Here is a 23384-nt window from a genome sequence, read left to right on the forward strand (position 1 = left end):
TCATAGACTAATTTGATTAGACCTATGAAAAAATCATGGACATGGGAGGCACAGCGTATTGGAAGAGTTATTGGGAGGACTGAATCCAGTTTTCGCAATGCCTTCTGATTCTCGGATCCCTATACATCTGTTTGGTAGAAGACAGGAAGTTATCTTTAAACGAAAAGAAAACTGAGACGAACCAGAAAAATGTGTGTCAGGATATACTGACTTTTTTACATCGATGATTCAAGCACAGAGCAGGATTCTGGAGCAGGATTTTCCCCTTGGTATAATATGCAAAGATTTTGTTCAGTGTGAAGTGCACGGGATGCAAACCTGGGTGATTGACAAGCAATTGACGGGAACCGCATCGCAATCTGTAGCGATAGTCAAGCTGCATTTTCAACGCTGCGCACTCCATGGATCACTTCAAAAATTGTCCTGGAATGTAGAAATCAATTGAACTCTGTTTGTAGATTCTGGGCACTCGAGGTATCCGGCCATTGTGGTGTAGAGGGAAATAAAATCTCGAATGTTTTAGCAAGAGGGCTTAATTTCTCCTATACCTGGACCGGAACCAGCAATTGGGGTGTCAATAGCATTGGCTCCTGGGAACAAGCTTCCCATAATGATAAGTGGCAGAGCCTTAATGCTGGTAAACACAGCAAATTTTCCTGTCAGAACCAAACAAACATATTGCAAAATTTATCCTGCAGGAAGACTTGCAGAGTATTATGGGCATTCTCGCTGGCCATAATTCACTACCTGGGCGTTATTTTCAAGGATGATACGTGGTCCATCTTGTAATGAGAAAGTGGGAACCACGGAACATTTTCGGTGTGAATGTCCCGCATATGGAAGCATCAGACATCAGATTTTTGGTAATGATGTGCTTTAATTACAGCGGGTAACAACACATTCACCAGTGGAAATCCTGGGATACATGAACGAATCCGGGATATTTCGTTAGACGGGGGAATCGAGTACAATGGATCACTAGGGTCTGAGTGCTCAGAGGCTTTGTCTCTCCCCATACACACACAAACATATGCAATAGAAAACAGAAGCGTACGCCACGGCTGGTACGTAACCAGTTTTCCCTCAAAATGTACCGCTAGTCTTGATCCTCTCAGGTTTGATTTGAGAATTGCCGCATCCATAAACGGTCATATCTCTTCACGCAGAACATTCTTCTTTCTCTTGACACTTGCTCCGGTTTGCGTAGATCTGATCCTATAACCGTGCATCAAGCCAGTTCCGTTCACGTCTCTGTAGTAGAAGTTTCTAACAGTTTACTCTGTAGTCCCTTCGCTCCTATACGACTATTCCTTTTCTGGATACATTATCCTCCGCGCGCAATGAAGATACTACAATTTGACATACTTTCTATGAGTTGATGATGATGCTCTACAGTTTCCTGTCTCTGAGCACCGTCAGACTCTTTTGGTGTATTTCGAACACAAAGCTGAAAACCTCAACGTTTGTAAATTTGTCCTTCCTGGCATTGACGAAGTTCAATGTCCAAAGTCAATGACCGGGTTCTGTTCACCCAGCATTTGGATGATGTCGGCTGCCTTCCTCCGAGGGTCAGATATCTAACACTCAACCCGCTCTGTTCAGCACAACTAGGTATTCACAATAGAACACTTGGGCTGACCGCCAGCACAGTGCTTTCCTCTGCTGCCCGCTGGGAGCCTTTCTAGGTTCAGAGTGTCTGGGCCGTTTGGCTACATTTTCATATAACGCCGTTAAACCAGTCGCATCCACGCTACCAGCTTCCCTTCCTTCCGCTCTGCCTGGCAAAAGTGAAAGGCAAGTTTCTGACAGGCAGGATCCAGCCTCTTCCTTAATGACTGAAGTTTCCTTCAGTCGCTTCCGGGTAAATTTAGACAGTAATACCGCGGCCGGGCCAATCATAGTCGAATTTAATTGACAAAACAAAGTTTTTCTTTTATGACATATTTTTATTGAAATCATATTCGTCGTCAGTGAGAATATTAAAACATTCTTTATCTAATTACAATCGAGAGTTTAAAGTGATAATAATTCTGAAACTGAAGCGATAATTGTTGATAAGTGGTTACTATGCATAGTACCGTAATAATTATGTGCAATCTGTAAAATATCCCTAAATACATTTCTAATCAATGTAATACTTTACAATCATTCAAATTGACGAAATTCTATAAAATCCAACTGAACTATCCTACATTTAGCTAGGCGGTGGAGGAGGAGGGGGTTGAATCAGATTTGGTAGTGTGCCTGGAGGGAGAGCTGGTGGCGGTGCTCCTGGTGGTGGAGGCGGCACTGATCCGGGTGGTGGCGGAGCAAATGCCGATTGATTATTTTGTCCCCAACCAAATGGTGGAGGAGGGATCACTCCTGGCGGTCCACCCCAAGGTGGCAGCGGGGCGCTCGTTGTTCCTGGTGGTGGTGGCATTCCGGGTGGACCTGGAGGTAATCCTGGTGGTGTTGGTGGTAATCCAGGAGGGCCAGGCGGCAGCCCCGGGGGACCTGGTGGCATGCCAGGTGGGCCCGGTGGAATACCAGGTGGGCCAGGTGGCATACCAGGGGGTCCTGGTGGAGGCCCTAACGATGTAGGTGGTGGTCCAGTACCGGGGGGAGCCACGCCAGGAGGCGGCGGTGGTAAGGATCCTGGAATGGGTGGATTTGCATTATCTCCGCCTGGAATTGGTGGTTGCACCGGCGGCATCCATGGCATCATCGGTGGTGGCGGACCTCCAGGCGGCGGCGGTTGGCCACCAGGTGGTGGTGGCAACATTGGGGGGATTGGTGCTACTGTACCATTAGTGTTCCATGGTGGCAACGGTGGCGGCACCTGAGTAGGCGGTGGTGCTGGTTGCACTGGTGGTGGAGCGGCCGTAATAGCTCGTGGAGCAGCCGGGCGTTGATCAAAAAGACTATAGCCGCGATTCAAATGAGCTTGAACAAGTGGATCGATTGATTGTTTTGAAGGCGGAGGGCCTTCTCCTAGCTCAGCCATCAAACTCATGTATTCCTCATCAATCTTAGCTTGAGAATCTGCTGATGGTGGACCCCCTTGTCCGGGACGTTTGCTGCGACAATCCTTTGCAATGTGACCGGCACCACCGCATGATGAGCAAACAATGCTATTAGTGACATTTGGCTTATCAGGACATAACCAACTCTTATGTTCGGTTGATCCACAATTAGTGCAACGTGGACAATCAGTTTCTCGTAATGTACCGTTCAACTGTGCCAACTCACGGAGCTGCATTCTACGCAAGTCATTGTGTCCTTCGGGCACTTCGATTCCCTGTCGAATGACTTCCTTGATTTTGTCAACTGCTTTCTTTACACATTCTGGATTGCCGGCGGTTATAAATGCATGAAGCGGTTCATCCTCGCCTGGTAGTGGTTGACCGTCCTTACGACCAACTTTGCCTTCTTTAACGGATCCTTTTCCACGAATTATGATTTTAGCACCCGTTTCTTTCTCCATGGCTGGAATAGGGAATAAATATAAGGTGTAAAACGCTGAATTTATAGGGGAACACTACTGAAAAATACATTCTTGACTTTGGTTATCCTTACCTTTCAAAGTGTTACCGCGAGGCCCAATCAAAAGACCCACAAAGTTTATATCTGGATGTTCTTCTTGTGGAATGAGAACTTTATCGCTGACACGAATAACAGGCGGTCTGTAATAAAAATGAGGTCATTAAGCACTTACGACTAACCTTATTTTCAAGGTTGCTTACTTATAATCCGCCGGCGGTTTGAAATCGGGATTCATGCATTGCATCCGCATGACCAATTGATGGCGTTGCTCTTCAAGGCGCTTCCTTGTCCGGAATTCACGGGTATTCAACCGTTTGCCATCAGAACTGTAAATCGGCTCTGGTGATGGAGATCTGCGAAAGAAGAAAGAACAATCGTATGGCATGGTATTCGCGAAGGTCATGTCTACCCTAAGCATAGAATGCTTCGTAACGAGATTTATATATGAAATCTACGTAGACGTATTCTATGATAGGAACATGACTATGAAATTTTTCTATGTATTTTCCCTAAAATGTAGATTGTTTTTATTTATTTGCGCAGTTAAAAAAGATTCTTTTCAGTATTACGTAAAGCAAATACATTGAAAAGAAAATCTTTGACTTTGGTCCTAAAAAGTTGGTTAAGTATTGTTGTTCAGCTGTTGCTAACAGATTTTTAAAATGGTTTTATCTAATTTATCCTGAAATTTAATATCGTTATGATTATGTGGATAATTTTACTATCGATACATTTTTTGGTAAATGTATGGTTTTTAGAAATCTTACTTTTAATGATTTTCATCATTTTTTTTAAATACATTTTTATATTTTGTATTTCAATTATTGAATGTTACGACTTCGGACTTTTCCTACTTTCCTGCTAGATGAGATAGTTACGAGCATCAGTAAAAGAGTTACAACCATTGACACTTCTCTATGATTCTGCAAAAATCTACAAGGGCTTTCGCGATTGCCCAATCGTGCTGGCGCATGGGTGCAGTTAGACCTTTTGCGATTTGAATTGATATTGATAGATTGAGTTTGAAACTCCCAGAAGGAGCAGATGAGGGAACCTAAGTCCACATCTATTAGGTTGTTGCAAATGAAATGTCGGATTTTTTAATGAAGTGAAGTTAGTTATGATTTTAATGTTTAAAACTCCCGCAAGGTGACTCTGGTGGTATGGGATAATTGAGTATAAATAGTCGTTCGTTCGATCAAGGAGTCATTTCAGTTTCAATCGTCATTAAAGTTCCAAGTAAAACTCAAAGAAAAAAGCATGGAAGGGAGTCAAAAACGTCTACTTTTTCTATATGAATTTAAACTTGGTCACAACGCAGCGGAGGCAACCAGAAACATTTGCTGAGCATTTGGAGCTGACGCAGCAAACGAACGAACGACACAGCGGTGATTCGAAAAATTCCGATCAGGCGACATGACCCTCCAAAGTAAACCTCGTGGACACCCAGGACCATCGATCGACAACGACGAGTTGCGTTTGATAGTGGAATCTGATCCCCGATCATCGATTCGTGACATTGCAGAGAAAATAGGCGTACACTATTCGACAGTATCTCGGCACTTACAACAGCTTGGAAAGGTGAAGAAGCTTGATAAGTGGGTTCCGCATGAACTCAACGAGCAAAACATGGCGCTGCGAATGGAAATATCCAGTTCTCTACTCAACCGCAACAGGAACAATCCCTTTTTGCGCAGAATAGTGACATGCGATGAAAAGTGGATATTGTACGACAACCGTCGCAGATCAGCGCAATGGCTAGATGCCGATCAGCCTCCACAACACATGCCAAAACCGAGCCTTCACCCGAAGAAGGTAATGGTAACTGTTTGGTGGTCTGCATCTGGAATTATTCATTATTCGTTTTTGGAGCGTGGTGAAACAATTAATGCAGAGAAATATTATGCCCAACTTGATGAAATGCACGAGAAATTACGTGTTCAGCGGCCTAGATTGGTCAACAGAGATGGAGTGATACTGCTCCATGATAACGCCCGACCTCATGTTTCCAGAATGACGGTCCAAAAATTAAATGAATTACGATATGAGCCTCTTCCTCATCCACCATATTCACCCGACCTCTCGCCAACCGACTACCACTTTTTTAAGCATTTGGATCACTTTTTGGCGGGGAAACAATTCAGCAATGAAGTAGCTGTCAAAAGTGCCTTTGAAGAATTTCTTAGCTCTAGAAACCCAGACTTTTACGAAACTGGAATAAATGCCCTTGTATCTCGTTGGGAGAAGTGCATTGAAGCTGCTGGTTCTTATTTTGACTAATAAAATTAATTTTCATAAAAGTTATAGTTTTTTGAAATTTTACTCAAATATCCGACATTTCATTTGCAACAACCTAATACTTGATGTCGGGTCAAATCAGATTGAGAGCAATTTTTATTTTTTTGGTCCACGAACTCATCCTAAGATCCTCTTCATTTGGTCCGGTCCAACATCAAATAGATGTGAACTTAACGTCCCTAATATCCCACAGAAAATTTAACGTTGGTTTTGTTTAGGTTTCATTGGGGGAAATGGCACTGTTACTAAGAAAGTTATAATAAATAAAAATTTGTCGCTTATGTGCAAATTCAAGACTTTGAATGTCATGTTGAAGTGGATATTCTCACATAGTATATGCTTACATTACGTGCTAGATTCTAATGGGGAAAATGTCCACTCAAATGTTTTTATAAAAGAAATACACAAAACCCTTCATGCCTGAATCGTCCAACTTCCGGTTTCCCGACTTGTTTATATAATTCGATATAGTTTCTACGTACATTTTATCGCATCCTTCCCCTGCTACTTTCCTAATAAAAAACAAGTCGAGAAATTGGAAGCTGGACCCTTCAGATATGAAAGGTTTTGTGTATTTCTTTTATAAAAACATTTGAGTGTTAATTTGTCCCATTAGTACGTAACACGTAATATATGCATATATTATGTGAGAATATCCACTTGCGGGTGATATTGACGTTAAAAATCTTGAATTTCCAAAGTGACAAATATGACCTATTATAACTTTGTTAGTACTAGTGCTATTTCCACCAAACTTGCTCGGATCAAGCTCTCTATTATAGCCTACATTGCTGCACAATTCAAGATGCTAAGTGGTGAACTTAAGGGGGATTCCGAAGCCGATTACTGAAAATTATAGTAATATACTATTATTAACTTTATTTGAAGGGATATCGGAATGGAAGGTATTTCGGAGCCTACGCACCATATAGTGGCAGCCTCTTGTTGTTTTTCAGAATTGTCGGTTGGGCAGTTTCTGAGAATGATCCTTTTAAATAAATGATCAATTTCGACCCCCCGAACTCTCCGCATTTCCAACAAATGTCAAAACTAAGGCCAGCTTCGGAAAGTATTAGACCTTTCGTTTGATACCCCACATGACTATATTTGGTGAAAAATAAATTTACACTCCCCTTAAATTCGACGTAACAGGATGTAACTCACTGTATGCATGAGCGTTCACAGTTCCCACCTTTCCACCAAATTTGGTGCCAATCGCTGCTATGTGACGGACAGACAGACAAGACAGTAAACCGATTTTAAAAAGGTTTTATTTTACACAAAATCTTAAAGAGTTTTGTAAGAACAAACCATCCCTGGACTAGACACTTTTGGCTACGCATAAAAAATGAAACCTAAAGTAATTTTGTTTTACTACTATGCAAGCAGATCGGGTCTCCATTGTTCGCTCAAATGGTTATTCATTTTACATCGAAATGCTCAACAAGACGATGCGCGACACTCCAAGGGGAGATGTGCTTCACTCAAACCAGGATCCAGGAAAGAACTCATAAGTAACTTCAATTTGCAATAACAATCATCATCATCAACGGTGTCTGGTCTAGCCCTGCCTTAGTAAGGAGTTTCAGGTAAAACAGTTTTGCGTCCATCAAAAAATCAATGGAAAAAAATTGGGCTCAACATTTTATTTTATTTCTACCCGAATAGATCATTTAATGTATGCCAACGCCGCTAGTCGCACACTGTTTCGTATTATTAGCGGCGTAAATGCATCTCAATGTGCCTCTTAAAATGCGACCTGTATGCAAATACATGAAGACCTGGGTCCAACTGCATGCGCCAAGGTTATCGGAACTAGTGGCAGAAGGATGGTTATATACCTCGGACTAGTGCTTTCACCTTATGAAATTACTTCCCGTACCAGTGCATTTCACTACTGACGTCCTTTCGAAACGAAAACATTTGTGACCAATATAGCACTGCATACATTGTCGATAAGCTGCGAGAAAGCCGCCGATGATATGGTCATATCATTTGCGCTGAACACAACTAACTAGTGTTGCCAAGATTGACCTGAACTTCCAAACCGAAGGAAAATGGCTCAAAGGGCGACCGAATAGCGATGACTGGACATGTTGAACAGTGGTTTATAAACTCTGCCCGAATCAAATTTACACCGAGGGAAGTGCTGAATCTAGACCATCCAACAGCGCATCCAAACGGGACAAGGGCTAAGGAAAGTCAATTATACACAATCTGTCCCAAAAGTAAATGCAACCGCTGTAAAGAGATGAAACTAATCACACCATCAATTGTTTGCTAGTTAGTTTACGTAATATAAACCTTCCTTCATAAACTGTCAAAGTTTCATGACATTTAGTTCAGGGAAAGTGTAAACACAGATCATTTTGTGTCTTAGAATGACTAATCAGCTGAATGACCATAAAAGATTGTACCGAATGAATGGAAGGGGTTGAAGGCTCTATTGACTGCTGTAAGCGATAGCGGGCATGACGCGCTCGAACTCCGATACCAAGCGAAATCCAAAGGAAGCGGAAGATGTCGCAGATCACAATCTGCGTAATCCCTACCGTCACAAAGACAATAGCTAAAATAATCCTGGAACGTATTAACAATGATTGGTTTGACGATGAATGCCAGGAAGTGCTTGACAAGGAAAATGAGGCATATATACAACATATAGAACGAATCATCACCAAGAGTGCACGGATGCGTTGCAAACAGCATTGGAAACTACCCTCTCTCCAATGTGCCAATCAAAGAAATCCTCGAGGTGTTGAAACAGAAACTTGCGGTATGCTCCAATCGCATCCGTAGGCATCAAAAAAGCTTTCAGCGAAGGACAGACAGCACCTTGTTCTTCCAGAACCAACGGGGATTTTATAAAAATCTTACCTACTTAAGTCGGGAAAGTAACCTCGATCTGGATCAGGCCGGAGACTTATGGAGTGAACCCAGCCTTTGCAATTTAGAAGCAGCGCGGCTCCAACACCTTATGCGTTTATGCGAGACCCTCCCCGAAGTGACCATGTCTGACATTACTGACGCTGACGTGGAAGCAGCCCTTGAAAAGACAGGTCATTGGAAAGCGCCAGGAGTTGATAAGATTCACAACTTCTGGCTGAAGCGGTCCAAGAGCATTCAACGGGTATTGGCAAATCATTTTAATCAGATGATTGTCGATCCCAAATTAGTTCCACATCCAGTTCAGCAGGGATATCGGCATGCAGTTGAGTTTGGAGAAATGTCGCATAAAAACAATTGTTGAGGGAAAACACGCCGAACACGAAGGATACAGCCAAAATAACATCCGAATTGAGGGTATGGATTCGGACGACGTCTACAAATACCTTGGCATATTGCAAACAACAACAAGAGGATGAAGGGAGAAAATTATGAAAGTCTAATAAAATATTAATGCAAAAGAAAACATTTTGATGATGGATCCCGCAAGAGTGGTAAAAAAGGCGTGATATGCTCTATCCACAAAAAGGGTAACAAATTGACATGTGACAATTGCAGGCATCTCACTACTTTGTACGTCCTATAAAATCTTCACAGAAATTCTAGAGAAGAATTAGACTGTACGCCGATACCAAGGAGCTTTTCGGATTGCAAGATCGACCATTGATCAGTTATTTATGGTCAAAAAGGCTAAGAATTTAACATCAAATATTCGTAAACTTCAAGCAGGCATACTCGTATGACAGTATTGACCGAAATGTACTCTACAAAGTAATGCTTGACTTGGGAATTCCAGCAAAACTGGTAAGCACTACCAGAATGACAATGTCCCACAGAACAGCGCTGATCAGAGTGAATAATTGCCTGACAAATGCATTTGAAACAAACGTCGGTTTAAAACAAGGAGATGGGCTGGCACCTCTACTATTCAATCGGGCACTGGAACAAATTATACGAAAGTAGCCTGCGGAGACAAAAGGCACGCTGCCCTATAAGCCCTGCCAAATTATCGCAATTGCGAACGATATGAACATCATAAAGCGATCTTTCTTATCAGCAAAATATATTTTTATAAACCTCGATAAAAAAAGCTAACGAAGTTGTTCGAATTAATGAAAACAAGGCAAACATAATGCAAACGAGAAAAGTCGCACCCAAATGAAATTAAATAAGATAAAATGTAACGATTGACGAGTACATCCTAAAAAATGTAGACAACTTTATGTACTTAGGTGTATGACTGGCGAGAAATTGAAATGAACTTGATAAAATAAAATGACGAATATTGCTCGCAAATGGGCCCTTCTAATAGGTCCTACCGATTAAGCCAGCTGCATAAACAGGAAAGCAAAGCTCCGAGAATACAAAACTATAATAAGATGTTACGGATATGGAACATAAACCCGGATTTCAAAATTGGAGGACACGATGATCGAGATGGCTGGAGGAAGAACATACTAAGATCGAAGGTCAAGGCCTGAAATAGACTGTAGTTCCTCGACGACGATGGATATGGCGTACTACAGACATCGAAAGTTATTTGGCCGTTACTAACTGCCGCAACGACAGAGGCGGCAATTACAGTTTTGATTATTTGACCTTTACTAGAGTTAGTAGCAGCCTCTATAAATGAGCGTTCAAATCCTCCGCAATCAGTATACTTATTTGGTTCGTTTTCGTGGAATGTGAAAGCACTTGTTTATAAAGTTGTCTGTTGAGACTGATAAAATGACTTGACTAATGAAGTAATGAATTAGGTGATGAAGATCTGTAGAAACGTCAAAACATCACAGTATATTAGCGTATTGGGACTTCAGGAAGAATAGGACTTTCTCATATCACTTGCATCATATCTCCTTGCAAATCTTAAAGATTTGTAACAGGAACGACGCAGGAATAAATTATTTTAATTTAGAATATAGTTAGCGAATTTTTTGATATGATCTGGAGTTATTTTTATTTATTCGGGTAAATTTCTAAAATATGGCAATATACAATTATTAACTTTATTTAAGCAGATATCGAAGTTGGATGCATATTGAAGACTAAATTTTGTATGGATGCATCTTTGTGATTTTTTTAAATGTTTCGATGGGATAGGTTCTGAGAACGAAACCTGCTACACTTTCCGTAACACACATTTTGAGCCCTCATTCCCCTATATTTCAGCCAGTATCAGTTTTGTACAATACCTGGAAAACTGCCCGATGATTCGCAATTATCCTGGTTTGCGAACTGTAGAAAAATGTTCTCAATAAGTCGGGAAATTTTGGGCTATGGTGGCATTCGATGGTAAACGTGCAGTTTTGGAAAGAAAAAAAAAAACATGTAAAGACTTGGCTTCAATTCTTGCTTTTTTAGCAAAGTTATTTCTAGAACGGTAAAAGATAGAGTAGCTATTCCATGGAGCAATTTTCCTCACTATTAAAATTTCTACCATCGTAAACGGGATACCCTGAATGCAAAATGCGGTCGTATATAGCCTTCAAGGTTCCGATCCCTTCAAATAAGATCCTAATTGTCGTAGACGTGATTATCTCTTCTGGTTGTCCGGGTTTATTTCATTTAGTCGATTTTGATAGAAGAGGTTGAATATTTTTGGATCTTTTTCCACGAGATAATAATAGGAATCCTGCTTGCAATGTAGCATCAATAATGCCTCAATGTTTATATCTTTATAATTATGGAAAAATGCGACTCCGCCACACTTCATCCAATCTATTTGCGTTTCACAAAAATTAACCTATGAAACCGAGTTACTGTACTTTCTAAAGATGTCGATCTCACAGCAGGTACGTTTTCTTCATTTAAGGTTAACGTCAACTGTGCATGAGAAGATCACATACACAGCCCGAATAATTTGCGGGGAAAAGAAGATGGATTGCTCTATTGCAATACTTTTATCTTACCGATCCCTCTAGTTGATTAAGCAATGAAGCAACAAGAAATCGAAAGAAAAGAACAAGAGAGAATGAAAAATATGGAAAGCAAAAGCTCTGGCGGCGCGGTGGTTGAGGGGGATAGTGTCTGCTCCTCGAATTCCAGTCCCTAGGAATCAAACTGAAGCACCGCCTTATCAGACACTGTGTGGATGCCTCCACTAGGAAATGGACAGGAAACACTAAAGGCTGTCGAAGTGGATATAACGCCACCTTGCCCCTTACCCCTCTTCAAAACTGGTTTTCGATGAATTCAATTAAGTCGAAGTAAGAAATAATTTGAATAATTCTAAAATTCCCTAAAGTCGTAACACTGAATAATTGAATTTCTTTTGAATCTAAACAAAGGAAAATATAATTTACTGAAAGATAATGTCAAACGACAATTCAGTTCATAAAACCTTGAACCGAATTGTCTAAACCTGTTTAACGATCCGAAATGCGCAGACTGGAAGCATTGTTGTTCACTCGTCCGTTTGCTGAAGGTGAAGAGTCCTACAGAACCAGGTACAACCATTCTACGTCGTCTCGTGGTTAGTTGTTTCTCTTCTTCAGCAAAAGACCAACTTGATGCGTTGCAATCCTTGTCTTAAAGTTGATTTTCAATGCACCGTCATCATCATCACATCACCACATACCGCAACGTTACAAAACACTGAGAATTTAAAGAAGACTTGCAATTATTCAAACCTTTCTTCAGGATTTTGTGGTATTCCAAGTTCGCCTGTTCTTAATTTTCTGCTGATTTCTTCGATTTGTAGCTGAACTGTAAGAAGATTAGGTTAAATCGAGGCAAGCCCCGATATTAGACATTGTCCATCACTTTTGTCGTAATACAAAATTATGAAAAGGTAAGGTGGGAGTAATATAATTTCGATCAAACTAAAAACTGAATGAAATGATACATTTCTTTTTTTTCTCTTTTTGTTTTGTCAATTCCAAACATCATTTCAATAAAAGCCTCAAAAAGTTGAACGAACCGAATGGGGTTTATCGCGAATTGTGCACGGTCCTTTCAATACATCCAACACTTTGAACATGGTCACGTTCTTTACACTATTTACTTACTTCATGGGCTTTTTTGTAATTTGGGGGAAGAATAAATTCGTTATGAAAATGTGAATGAAATGAAAAATAATTGTTTTCTCATTATTTTTATGAAAAAGGCCCTGTTTTTACGCTTTACACTTTTTCGGTCATTCGCTCTCTAGCTTTTATATATTTTTGAGCTTGCATCCTATTTTTGGAAAAACCACAAATGTGATTACTTTCCCTGAACAGTTTTGCATTTTCGGTTCTAACTAGGAGACAAAAATTATTGATTAGAAGCGACTTGTATCAAATGCTGCAAATTTTCAATATTTAAATCTTGATTAGATTTGTATGAAACTTGAAATCAAAATTTCCATTACAAACTGAACATGTTATCATTAAAGGCTTTGGTTTCGTTAGGAAATCTGGAAGAAATTTGTTCATTTGAATTTGGTCATTTACTGTTTCTGTGACTGTAATGTCATTTGCCTATGGGGATTAAATATTGTATAAATATTTCAATTTGATTAGAGAAAGAAATTGGATTAGAAAATTATAATTATTAGATTAAATGCACGCTATATGTAGAACCTGTTGTGTTTGTCATTATTGTGAATATTTAAAAATGATAATTCAATAAAAATGTATATCAAGTCTAAGATCAAATCGGAATGGCACAAAGGAATTATATACGCTACCTAAATATGCCTCCTGCTGTGTGGGGTCCAGCGTCGACGGCAGGATCGTCGGCATCCCGGGTATAAACGTTTTGTCGTTCTCGCTACCTCCCCATCTTGACTTCTTCTTCCGCCTCCTCTCAGCTGCACTGCCCTCGCCACCAGCTCCTGCAAATGTATTTATGGAAATTGAAGATAAATATTTTTAACGACTACCACAAAGAAAAAAAAAAAATTTATGCGAGAAGGGTATTCCAACAAATTGATTAGGGGCGAAAAAAGAAACAGTCGAAGCAGATCACTTTAAGATATCTCCAAATTATTTCCTATTCCTTCGCAAACAGAAATTTATCGGAGATACGAAGGTGGCGAATTTGGATATGGGAGTTGCATCATCCCTTCCTCAGTAAAAGATATCTATCGATTTCTAAATAATTCTTTTATAGTTGTAATGTGTAAATCACAGTATGTTAACTTTTCGATTGATGTAAACTATTGGACGTGAAAACGCTAGCTTTCAGGAGAACAAAAAACAACTTATATGTTTTTAAAATAATTTCTGCATGTAGAAAATTTGACCTTCAGGTTGGGCAGGTTACAATAAATGGTCAAGTCCTAAGCAGAAATGTCTCCGCCACTGTGAGAAAGGACTGGATTCGGTCCGGAAATCTAAAATCAGCGATCGTTGTAATCGTCGATTATTCAACACTAAGACTGCTTTAGGACTAGAGCACAATGCTTTTACTCTATCTTCTTCCGCTGAGCGACTAGAGGGAGAGTAGATCGTATGTTGCATTTTCTTTTTCCTATTATATACCATCCTTTACGAACTCACGTCCTGTGAGTTGCAATTTAAGCATACTCTCAACGTATCAGGGATATTTGGACCTAAGCGAAATTAGAGGATGGAACTCTGGAAAGTACTCTTCTCACCAAAGAGGATTCCTGGTCGAAAGAGCTTTTTCCTCTGGTAGGGATAAAGTTTTCATCAACGTCCTAAATGGACGTTATAAGACCTGACTGAATCTGGAAATGTGAAGGCGGATCAATGAACATAAGGAGCTGACAGTTCTGTTGGCTACGAGCGACGGTGAATACGACTCGCTCAAGCGGTCGCCACCATGGAAAAATATGAAAAATTCAGTGTAATGCGCGCGATAATAGAAGGATTTCCACTATTGCGTTGCAAACATCGATTTCGTCATCGTATAACGAATTATAAAAAGTCTGCAGGTGATGGTCCCTTCAGGGAGGTTAAGGATACGATTCTCATCCACGATCATGAGCAGCTGAAGAGGTGAAAGAAGCACTATTTTAATCTATAGAATATCTGGTGCAATTCCGCATCTGATGATATGGCAAGCCACCATAACAATATACATCCGGATACAGCTTAGACGCTTTCCCTGCGCGATGTTTCCATGTAGCTCTTGCAATCTCTTGAGGGTTGTTATTTGCATTCATTTATAAACGCAGGAAGTTTGAGATATTTTCCAATAGTAGAAAAGTCTTAATGTTTATCTCCCATCCTTAAGAATAGCGTCCATTTTGAGTGCGACAACTGAATGGGCATCTGTGTGCTTGCTGCCGCCGACAAGATACTCATCATGCTGCAATATATGAAGGAACGCCACGAAAGATTGAATCATAGAGTAGGTTGATTTTCGCTCCTGTTCTCCATCGATTTCAAAGGCTGGCCATGGAGTGTATTTGGAATACTCTGTAGCAGGGGCATCTCAGAGAAACTAATAGCTAATATTAAAGCGACATATGACGGCGTTGCATTGAGGTAAACCCTCAGAGAAATTCGGAGTTCAAAGCCGAGTCCGTCAGGGTTGCATCTTGTCACCCATAATTTTTCTTTTCGTTTCGGTGACGTTGCTGCTTTAGCTGGGAGACTCGTAAGGGTACAATGAACTGTCATCTTTCCTCCGTCCACTACGCTGATGGTATTGGTTCCTCCCTTCCACCGAGCCATAGACAAGATACAAGTAAATGCTCTAGATTTGGAAAATGATGCAGTCGGTTGTTCCCAGCGTAAGAGAGCCTCTGACAAACGAAGACACAGTATATTAGAGTAGACTTCTTCTTCCTGTTCTAGTCAATAAATACTATTTTATTTACTCTGGTCATCTGGTCGCTTTGAAGGTCAACCTAATACAGTTAAGTAATGGCGAACTTGATTGACCTGCGTTCTAAATAACCGTGGACGTCTAAAGTAAGCCAAAATATCAGTGGATGATTGCCGATTATGCCCTGCAATGGAACATATTATCCCAGAATATCAGACGACTGGGTTGAACTAGAATTACGTGGCGTAGAACAGTGCAGCAGAAGTGTGAAGTTCTCCGAAATTCGTGGAAAAAACTGAAGCACATTTTCAAAAACCGCCAACAAGGCGCCTAGGTGTGGTTAACGCGCTGTGCCTGATATGGGGGTTACGTTAATCATATTGTTGATGGACCGAATGAAAATAATTCGATCTACCAATGAACATAAAAACATAATCTTTTATTAATAAAATCAAAGTTCGCAGTGTTACGCATCATTGCACTTCTCATATCTGCATTGATCAAAATAAAATCCATTATACGAAACAATTTCTATTGATAGCGTTATTGTGATATTGACAAATTTGGAAACCACTTGACATACCCTGAATCGTGGAAATGCAGGACATATACAAGACCAAGTTCTTCATGTATACCCCCCCTACCCTCATATCACTTCTTATTCGTGGTCCCATCCAAGGCATCTTTCTAGAACGCTTTTCGTCAGACAGTTCGTTACATAAAAGGCGAAGCAAAGGTGCCGTAGTCTGAGCTTCTGGCGTCAGTCAGTTCACTGCAGTCTCGGCAATTCATGATGTTTAACATGACTCGCAGATACGAGATAAAATTGTTCCTAAGCGGACACAATTCAAAAATAATGCTATGTGAAACCAGGTCGCACTCTCCATATAAACCCAGTTTTCTAAATGTTAGCTTTTTCTGCACAGATGGATACCATCGCAAGCAAGCTCCTCCATAGCTTACCTAAGGCTTCGCAATACAGGTCTTTCGACAAGTTCATCGCAACACAGTTATTCCTCCCCACCAAAACCCTTAGAGGTTACCATCGCCTAAATTGAATCTACCTCTGGCTTCGAATATTTCGTGTCCTTTTATTGTCCCAACCAACTCTTTGATCCGAACAACTTGTCCGTCATCGAATTCTTTTGCAGAAATCAACCCCACTCAACTGGCAAATCGTGGTCTCTTAAACACCATTTCTTGATAATTAACAGCATCAACGCAATTCCAAATAGAAACACCGTTCCATTTCTTGAAACCGTACCTGACATAACTGACAGCGATGCCATCATTCTTAACTTCCTGATCGAGCCATTCGTCCACTGTCTCTTGCAGTTCCCGATTTTAGGATTGCCGGATATCGCCTCATAATCCCGTCTCTCTCCGTCCAGGCTGTACCAGGTCCAACCCTCACAGAATCAAAAGTTTCTAAAAATGCAATTGACATTCGAGTGAATACAGTTGTATTCGAGTCGATACGCTTCCCCAACTTTCATAACCTCATCTCTCTATCTGTTGATATCTTGCAAAACATGCACTATAAAAAAAACCCTTTGGGGGAGACTGGTTAGAAATATATATTCTCTGTGGTAAACTTTCCTTAACAAGATCCATCATTTCAAGACCTCAATTCTTGAAAGAGTTTTGATCCTATATGCAAATCACTTTCAGTTAAAATTGAACTAAACCCAAATACAGGAAGATCGAGCTCTCTGCGATTTGACGAGATTACCAGCCACAATGACATCCTTGCACAAAACATAGCCCCTTCTGTAAAGCAAACGTCCTTGTTAACCATTTCATGAAAACCCTCTACTTCACTCTCTTGCCCTACTCTTAAACAAAAATGCTCCGTATCCATGAATATTCATTGCTTCTCCAACACCCATTTCTCTTCAAGCTGGAAATGCGCTCAAAACACACCCATCCCAAAGAAGAACGAAAATCCCCTCACCCGTCTACCTCTATCCTTTCAACCTAAGATAAAATTTTCGAGCGGGCCGACAAGACAATGAAAGTCCCTAGTCCTAGTCGCGAAAAACAAAGGAAGACAACTACAATAGCCTGTCTTCTTGTCATGAGGACAGCTTTTGTTTACGAACGGCAATAAGGACTCGTTTGTAAACTTTGCATGTTCATATTTAGCTTTCTATAGGGCGACGATTTCAAGTAAAAGTTCAGAAACTGTTCTCTCTACGTTTCAGGATAACTTCATATTTTCTACCATACTCTAATCGAATTAGTCTATGAGCTGCTGTCATTGCAGTGCTTTGAATAAATATCTCCAGGGGCTGCTAATTGAGAAATGCATTTAGAGCTGCGCCGGATGTGGTGCTCATAATAATAGTTGGCGCAACAATCCATATTGGATCATGTGGTCAGCATTGCGCTCGTCCGAGATTATTACCCTGATTTGACTCTGGCACTCATTCCCAGCTGAGTCGACTGGTATCCGACGTCAAATCACGATACAAATCCCACTGCCACCAGTGAGATTTGAACCGCGACCTTCCGTAGTTCAACCTTGTGCTCTAATCACTCAGCTACCTGGTGGTGCTCATAGCACCGATTATACACATACACAGTTCGTTGCAGTGGGGCTAATTTATGGTGAAAACTTTTTTGTCTCACCTTAACCCACCACACTCCGGATGCATAAGCGAATATCGGCCTAATGATAACTTCATTACCAAATGAGGCTTAAGTCCATAAGCTGTGAGAGCTCGTTTCAAATTTACCTCTACATGTTTGTTCCAAAGAAGCTTTTTATCTAGAGTGACCCCCAGATATTTCACTTCTTCGGAGAGTTGAGTGGTTGTACCCTTCATCTCTGGCACTCAAAGTCCATCCAGCTTGTGAATAACCCCATTGTGGTTTTATTTGGATTAACTGAAAGACCATGCCTGAGGCACTACCAAGATCCCGATCAACATCAAGTACAACTACGTCATCAGTATAATCTTGAACGTGTATTGGCAAATTTTGCAGTTTGCATAGTAGTGAGTCGATGTGCATACTCCACAGAAGTGGCGACAGCGCACCTCCTTGGAGTCAGCCTTTCATTGCTTCTGCTGTTAGGTGTAGGAATCGACACCCACTTCAGCACACAGCAACCTCCGGGTTAGCATAGCATGGATCCACTTAAAGCATCAACACCATGCGTTCTGGCGGCATCACTAAGTTTTTGAAAAGGCGTACAGTCAAACGCCCCTTCAATGTCTACGAACACCCCTATCACGTACTAACGCTTCAGAATTGCATCTTCTATCGTTGTAACCAAAGAATGAAGAGCAAACTCACAGGATTTTCCATGTTGGTAAGCATGTTCTTCATCAACGGCGCAACAACCGGTATCCGGTCTAGGCCTGTCTTAATAAGGAACTCCATACATCCCATAGTCGAAGAAGGTCATACCATTCAACCGGACAATTTTGAGTTCTTGCGTCATACAAACCGAATGACAAACTAGGATCTTTGGGAAAGTTTAGAAATTTAGAGAGAAGACGAGACGCGATTATTAAACGCAGATTCAGGTAACTGCTCCTCAAAACTTATCAAGGCTCCTGGCCTTAATAAGGAACTGCAGACATCCCGGTTTTGCGCGGAAGTCCACCAATTCGATATCTCTAAAAGCTGTTTGGCGTCCTGACCTACGCCATCGCTCCATCTTAGGCAGGTTCTGCCTCGGGGAACGTGAATACCAACGCCTCTCGGAGAATAAAGATATTTTCTTTTTCAACATATTCTCTCAACTACCTAGCAAGGAGTGGTTCAAAAATTTTGACGAGAACGTTAAAGTCACTAAATTAGTGAATCGACTAATAACAAACCATGGTTACAACCAATTCCTCCACCGCATGAAAATCAACAACAGCCCAAACTGTCCGCACTGCAACTTGGTTGAAGATAACCCACGATATTTGCCCAACAGCGTACAAGTGCCTAAAATATCCAGATTTCACAATATTCTGTATTTCTTAGCAGACTCGGACACATTTACTTAGCGCAACCTTCCGACCGCATTCGCCTCTATCAACATCAGATTATGAACAAGATAATGTTCAGCATCCATAAATTTCCAATCTCCCTCCAAACAAAGTATCGATCCTAACATGTCATACAAGAACCGTGGGTTGTTGGTGGGGACAGTCAGGGGCCTAAACTTCCAACATGCTGACCAGGAGAAGTTCCCAGTGGAACATGCATCAGAGATATTCACTAGGCCAAAAGTAAAGGCAGGTAATAGAAGGATGTGATGTCAATGGACATGGATCCACCTCCACCCACTCCATTTCGCAATCCGTGGAACAGACTAACTCTCTTGAGGCAACCTCAAAGCTGAAGCGGATTCTGGTTGAAGAACGTAGCCAGAAGCTGGATTATTTACGTTTACAGAATGGGAGGTACTCAGAAAGCGATGAAGAAACGGCAAACCATTTGCTTGAAGTGCATTTCCCAGGTAGCATCCAAAATCTAATCTCGGGGCTGACTGTGCATACGCCCTCAACCGAGAAACTGGAATCGGGCATGCAAAATAGTATCACTGGAGCGAGTAAAATGAGAATTTAACTCGTTCCATAGATACAAGTCTGCAGGTCCGAATGACATCATTCCTGCGCTAGTAATAGAGGGAATGGATGCCCTGGGTCTACATATACGGAATATATATCGTGCTTATATTCCAATTAACTGGCGTGATGTGAAGGTGTTATTTATTCCCGAACCAGGGAAAGTCACCTACACAGACGCAAAGGAATTCCGATGGATCCATCTAACGTCCTTTCTACTGAAAGGACTGAAAGACTATTTATAAGGAACACTCCTAAGGCGCCACTTCACCATAGGCTGCATGCCTACGAGAATGGCAAATCCACGGAGGCAGCACTTGTGATGCTGCAAGACCACGATTAATCAGTTGGATCCTTTACATGCTGCAATGGAGAAAAATCCACATATTAGTCGGCCAGAAGTCTATCAAAGCATGTCTTAGGACCTGCACACAGGGAGGGATCCTTTCTCCGCTGTTATGGCTCTTGGTAACGGATACCCTGCTGTGCCTCCTGAAGGACAAAAAAGTCTTCGGCCAATAATCACCGGCAAGTTTGTGGACACAGTATGTGACCGCTTCAATGCAATTCTGCGGAAAATCCATAGTTGGTGCCTCCGCAATTGACTCACGGTGAATGCTAGGAAGACTGGACTAGTTATGTTGACTAAGAACGTCAGGTGGGGCAGCTATACGCTACCCACCTTATCAGGGGCAGAAATCCAGCTGGTACTAACAGTCAAGTATTTAGGAGTACATTTTGACTCCAAGTTAACGTGGAACAATATCAGAAATCCTGCAGATTGCTCTGCCGCTGTAGGAATGCGATAGGAAACGGATACACTGGATGTATACATCCATAATAAAACCGATTTTGATGTGTGCATGCAGTCAATGACGCATATAGACTCGATACCAGTGGATACGGTCATGCGTCTATCTGGAAATTCCTTGGCAAACACCAGGTAGCTGTGATGTCGGCCGATCATATGTTTTCCAGATTCGTCTTTGAAAAGACATACACTGTCGTAATCACCAAAAGAGAAGAATGTTCGATAAATGGCCATGAGTCTTTTCAGATTACATTCTTCAGCGAAGGGTTAGTTATGTAGAGCGGATCAGGCGCAGAGGTGTTCTCGGGAAATCTGATTATGGAACTGGCCCCACCCCTCGGAAAATGATGACCATATTCCAGGTGGAGATATATGACATTTCATTGGTAGCAGAAAAATGTGTGCGACAAAAACGCAAGGGTCGCTCCATTCGAACCTGTTCCGACGGTCTCAGATGCTGCTGAAACTTGGCCGACTGAACGAAACATTCCTGATGTGGGTGCCGGGGCACTCAATCATCGCTGGTAATGAGGAGGCTGACAGACTGGTTCGCCGAGGGTCTGGATCCACAATGGTGTAGCAGCACCAGCTTTTGGAATCTGACCATCCACTGTCAAGTCTACACTGAAGAGTGAAATGGCAAGGATTCATGCAGCCTAGTGAAGAAATTTGAACACTTGCCGGCAGGCGAAAATCTTTGTGAAATAACCTGGGGTCGCCAGAGCGGCATTTTTGTTGTCCCTTAGGAAGTGGGACATGAAAATCCTAGTAGGGCTTTTAACGGGACACTGCTCCTTAAACTACCTTATGGAAAAGATTGGGGTGGTGAATTCGGTTATGTGCAGCAAATTCGAGGAGCAGGAGACGGCCCTGTATTTTTTATACAGCTGTCAGGCGTCCTCAGATCTCAGACGAAGACACCTTGGTATGGTTTTCTTCAATGAAGAATCTGCACACTCTCGCCTCTGGAGAGTGTTCTCAGATTCGCTAGTCTGCGAACGCTGTAGGTGAGAATCCATTGAATAGGCGATTTACGGGGATAGTACAATGGGCCTAACAATGGCCTGAGTGCTAGTAGATGGGGCTCCCCCCGGGAAACTAAACTATCTATCCTAACAGTCCACCATAACCAGAATTCAAAAGGGAACTGCATCAGCATAAATTGTGTGGAAATAGGCTCTTAGGTGCAAATACTGACGTTATCTTAATTGTTACATTATATTCGACTACTCTCAAGCCTTCGAGTCTATTAGTACACCACCTCCTTCATCGGAGTCACAACATTCGCGCAGATGAAATAACCATTCCACAAGGGTCGCGATTTCGACCCCCATCGCTCGGCGTCACCGATATTGGAAATAAAAGAACGCACCTAAGATCGACTCTGTAGGTCTAGAGAACCACAAGTCATCAGATAGCAGTGGTGGGGGTGATAACAGTAACGTCCAGAATGCAATATACAAATCAATCGGGCACTTACCTGAATCCGAGTATTCCGAGGGTCCATTGCTGACCGAATCGTTGCTGTTCGTGTTCAGCAAAGCCGCAAAGTTCTTCGGCACCGTCGCATTACTATTCACAACCTCCATGATAGCCTGGGTGATGTCCAGCTTGTTCTCACGCAAGAAGTCCTTCTCCCGTTCGCGACTGGCACTGCGGTCCATGTTCATGTAGACCTCGCGATTCCTTTCCCGCTCGCGTTCTCTCTCCCTATCGCGGCGACGATCTCGGTCCCGATCCCTATCCCTCCGCACGTCGTAACTCTTGCTACGACTCCTCGATGGAGACCTGCGGCCGCGGCTCTTACTTCTGCGCCGATAGTTGCGATCGCGTTCCCATTCCCGCGAACGTGAACGGCCGCCGCGTCTATCGTGGTCGCGGTCTGGGCTCCTGCGTTCTCGGCTCTTATTCCTACAAAGTAAAAAAGAGTTCCATTAGACCAGAGCCTTACGGGACAGAAAACGGAATGTTTCCCCTTTTGATTGATGAAATAATTTGCGTAATTTACCTTCTACGTCTGTCTTTATCCCGGTCCCTGTCACGATTTCTATCACGTTCTCTAGACCGGGAATGTTGCCGGTCCCGTTCTTTTGACCGTGATCTTTCTTTATCACGATCTTTGTCGCGTTCGCGATCTTTATCTTTATGCTTGGAGCTCATTTTCACCGCGAACAATTAGAAACAACTGCGAAAAGTTAAATTTGCCAGTCGCCAGGAAAGTCTGCGATGTGAAAATCTGCCGATGTGAAATCAAAATGGCGAAGGCATTTCCTACCGAACGAAGCCACGCTGCATCAATAAGTACGTTCAATGTGGTGTTTGACATGTTTGACAATTCCCAAAACATTAAATGTTTGGAGAAAAAAATAGTTTTGGCATCGGTAATTCAAGTATGTTTCCTCTATTTAATATATGTTTTAATTAGTAATGTCCTAGTTAGGTATAAAACGTGAGAATAAATATTTTCGAATCACTAATCTTCGAAATGAGAAATCATTTTACTGGCAACGCTGATG

At 41.7% G+C, this 23384-nt stretch overlaps 1 protein-coding gene across 1 annotated transcript; it reads right to left on the bottom strand.

Annotated features, from left to right (window-relative positions):
• Window positions 1-1925: 1925 nt before the first annotated feature.
• Window positions 1926-23134, bottom strand: LOC119650684 (splicing factor 1). The gene is made up of 7 exons (XM_038053645.1): window positions 22877-23134; window positions 22349-22779; window positions 13439-13585; window positions 12399-12474; window positions 3726-3878; window positions 3559-3665; window positions 1926-3468 (listed from the first exon to the last, which is right to left on the bottom strand). The coding sequence occupies exons 1-7, from the start codon at window positions 23026-23028 to the stop codon at window positions 2195-2197; spliced, it is 2340 nt and encodes a 779-aa protein (XP_037909573.1). The 5' UTR covers window positions 23029-23134; the 3' UTR covers window positions 1926-2194.
• Between the last annotated feature and the right edge of the window lie 250 nt (window positions 23135-23384).

This window comes from Hermetia illucens, chromosome 3 (genome assembly GCF_905115235.1).
Source record: "Hermetia illucens chromosome 3, iHerIll2.2.curated.20191125, whole genome shotgun sequence".
Lineage (NCBI taxonomy): Eukaryota > Metazoa > Arthropoda > Insecta > Diptera > Stratiomyidae > Hermetia > Hermetia illucens.

Excerpts from the sequence above, each read along its gene's own strand:
- LOC119650684 (XM_038053645.1), bottom strand. The coding sequence starts at position 23,028 with ATGAGCTCCAAGCATAAAGATAAAGATCGCGAACGCGACAAAGATCGT. Across the intron at positions 22,780-22,876 it reads GATAAAGACAGACGTAGAAG|GAATAAGAGCCGAGAACGCA; the intron begins GTAAATTACGCA and ends TTTACTTTGTAG. Across the intron at positions 13,586-22,348 it reads CTCGGAATACTCGGATTCAG|GAGCTGGTGGCGAGGGCAGT; the intron begins GTAAGTGCCCGA and ends ATACATTTGCAG.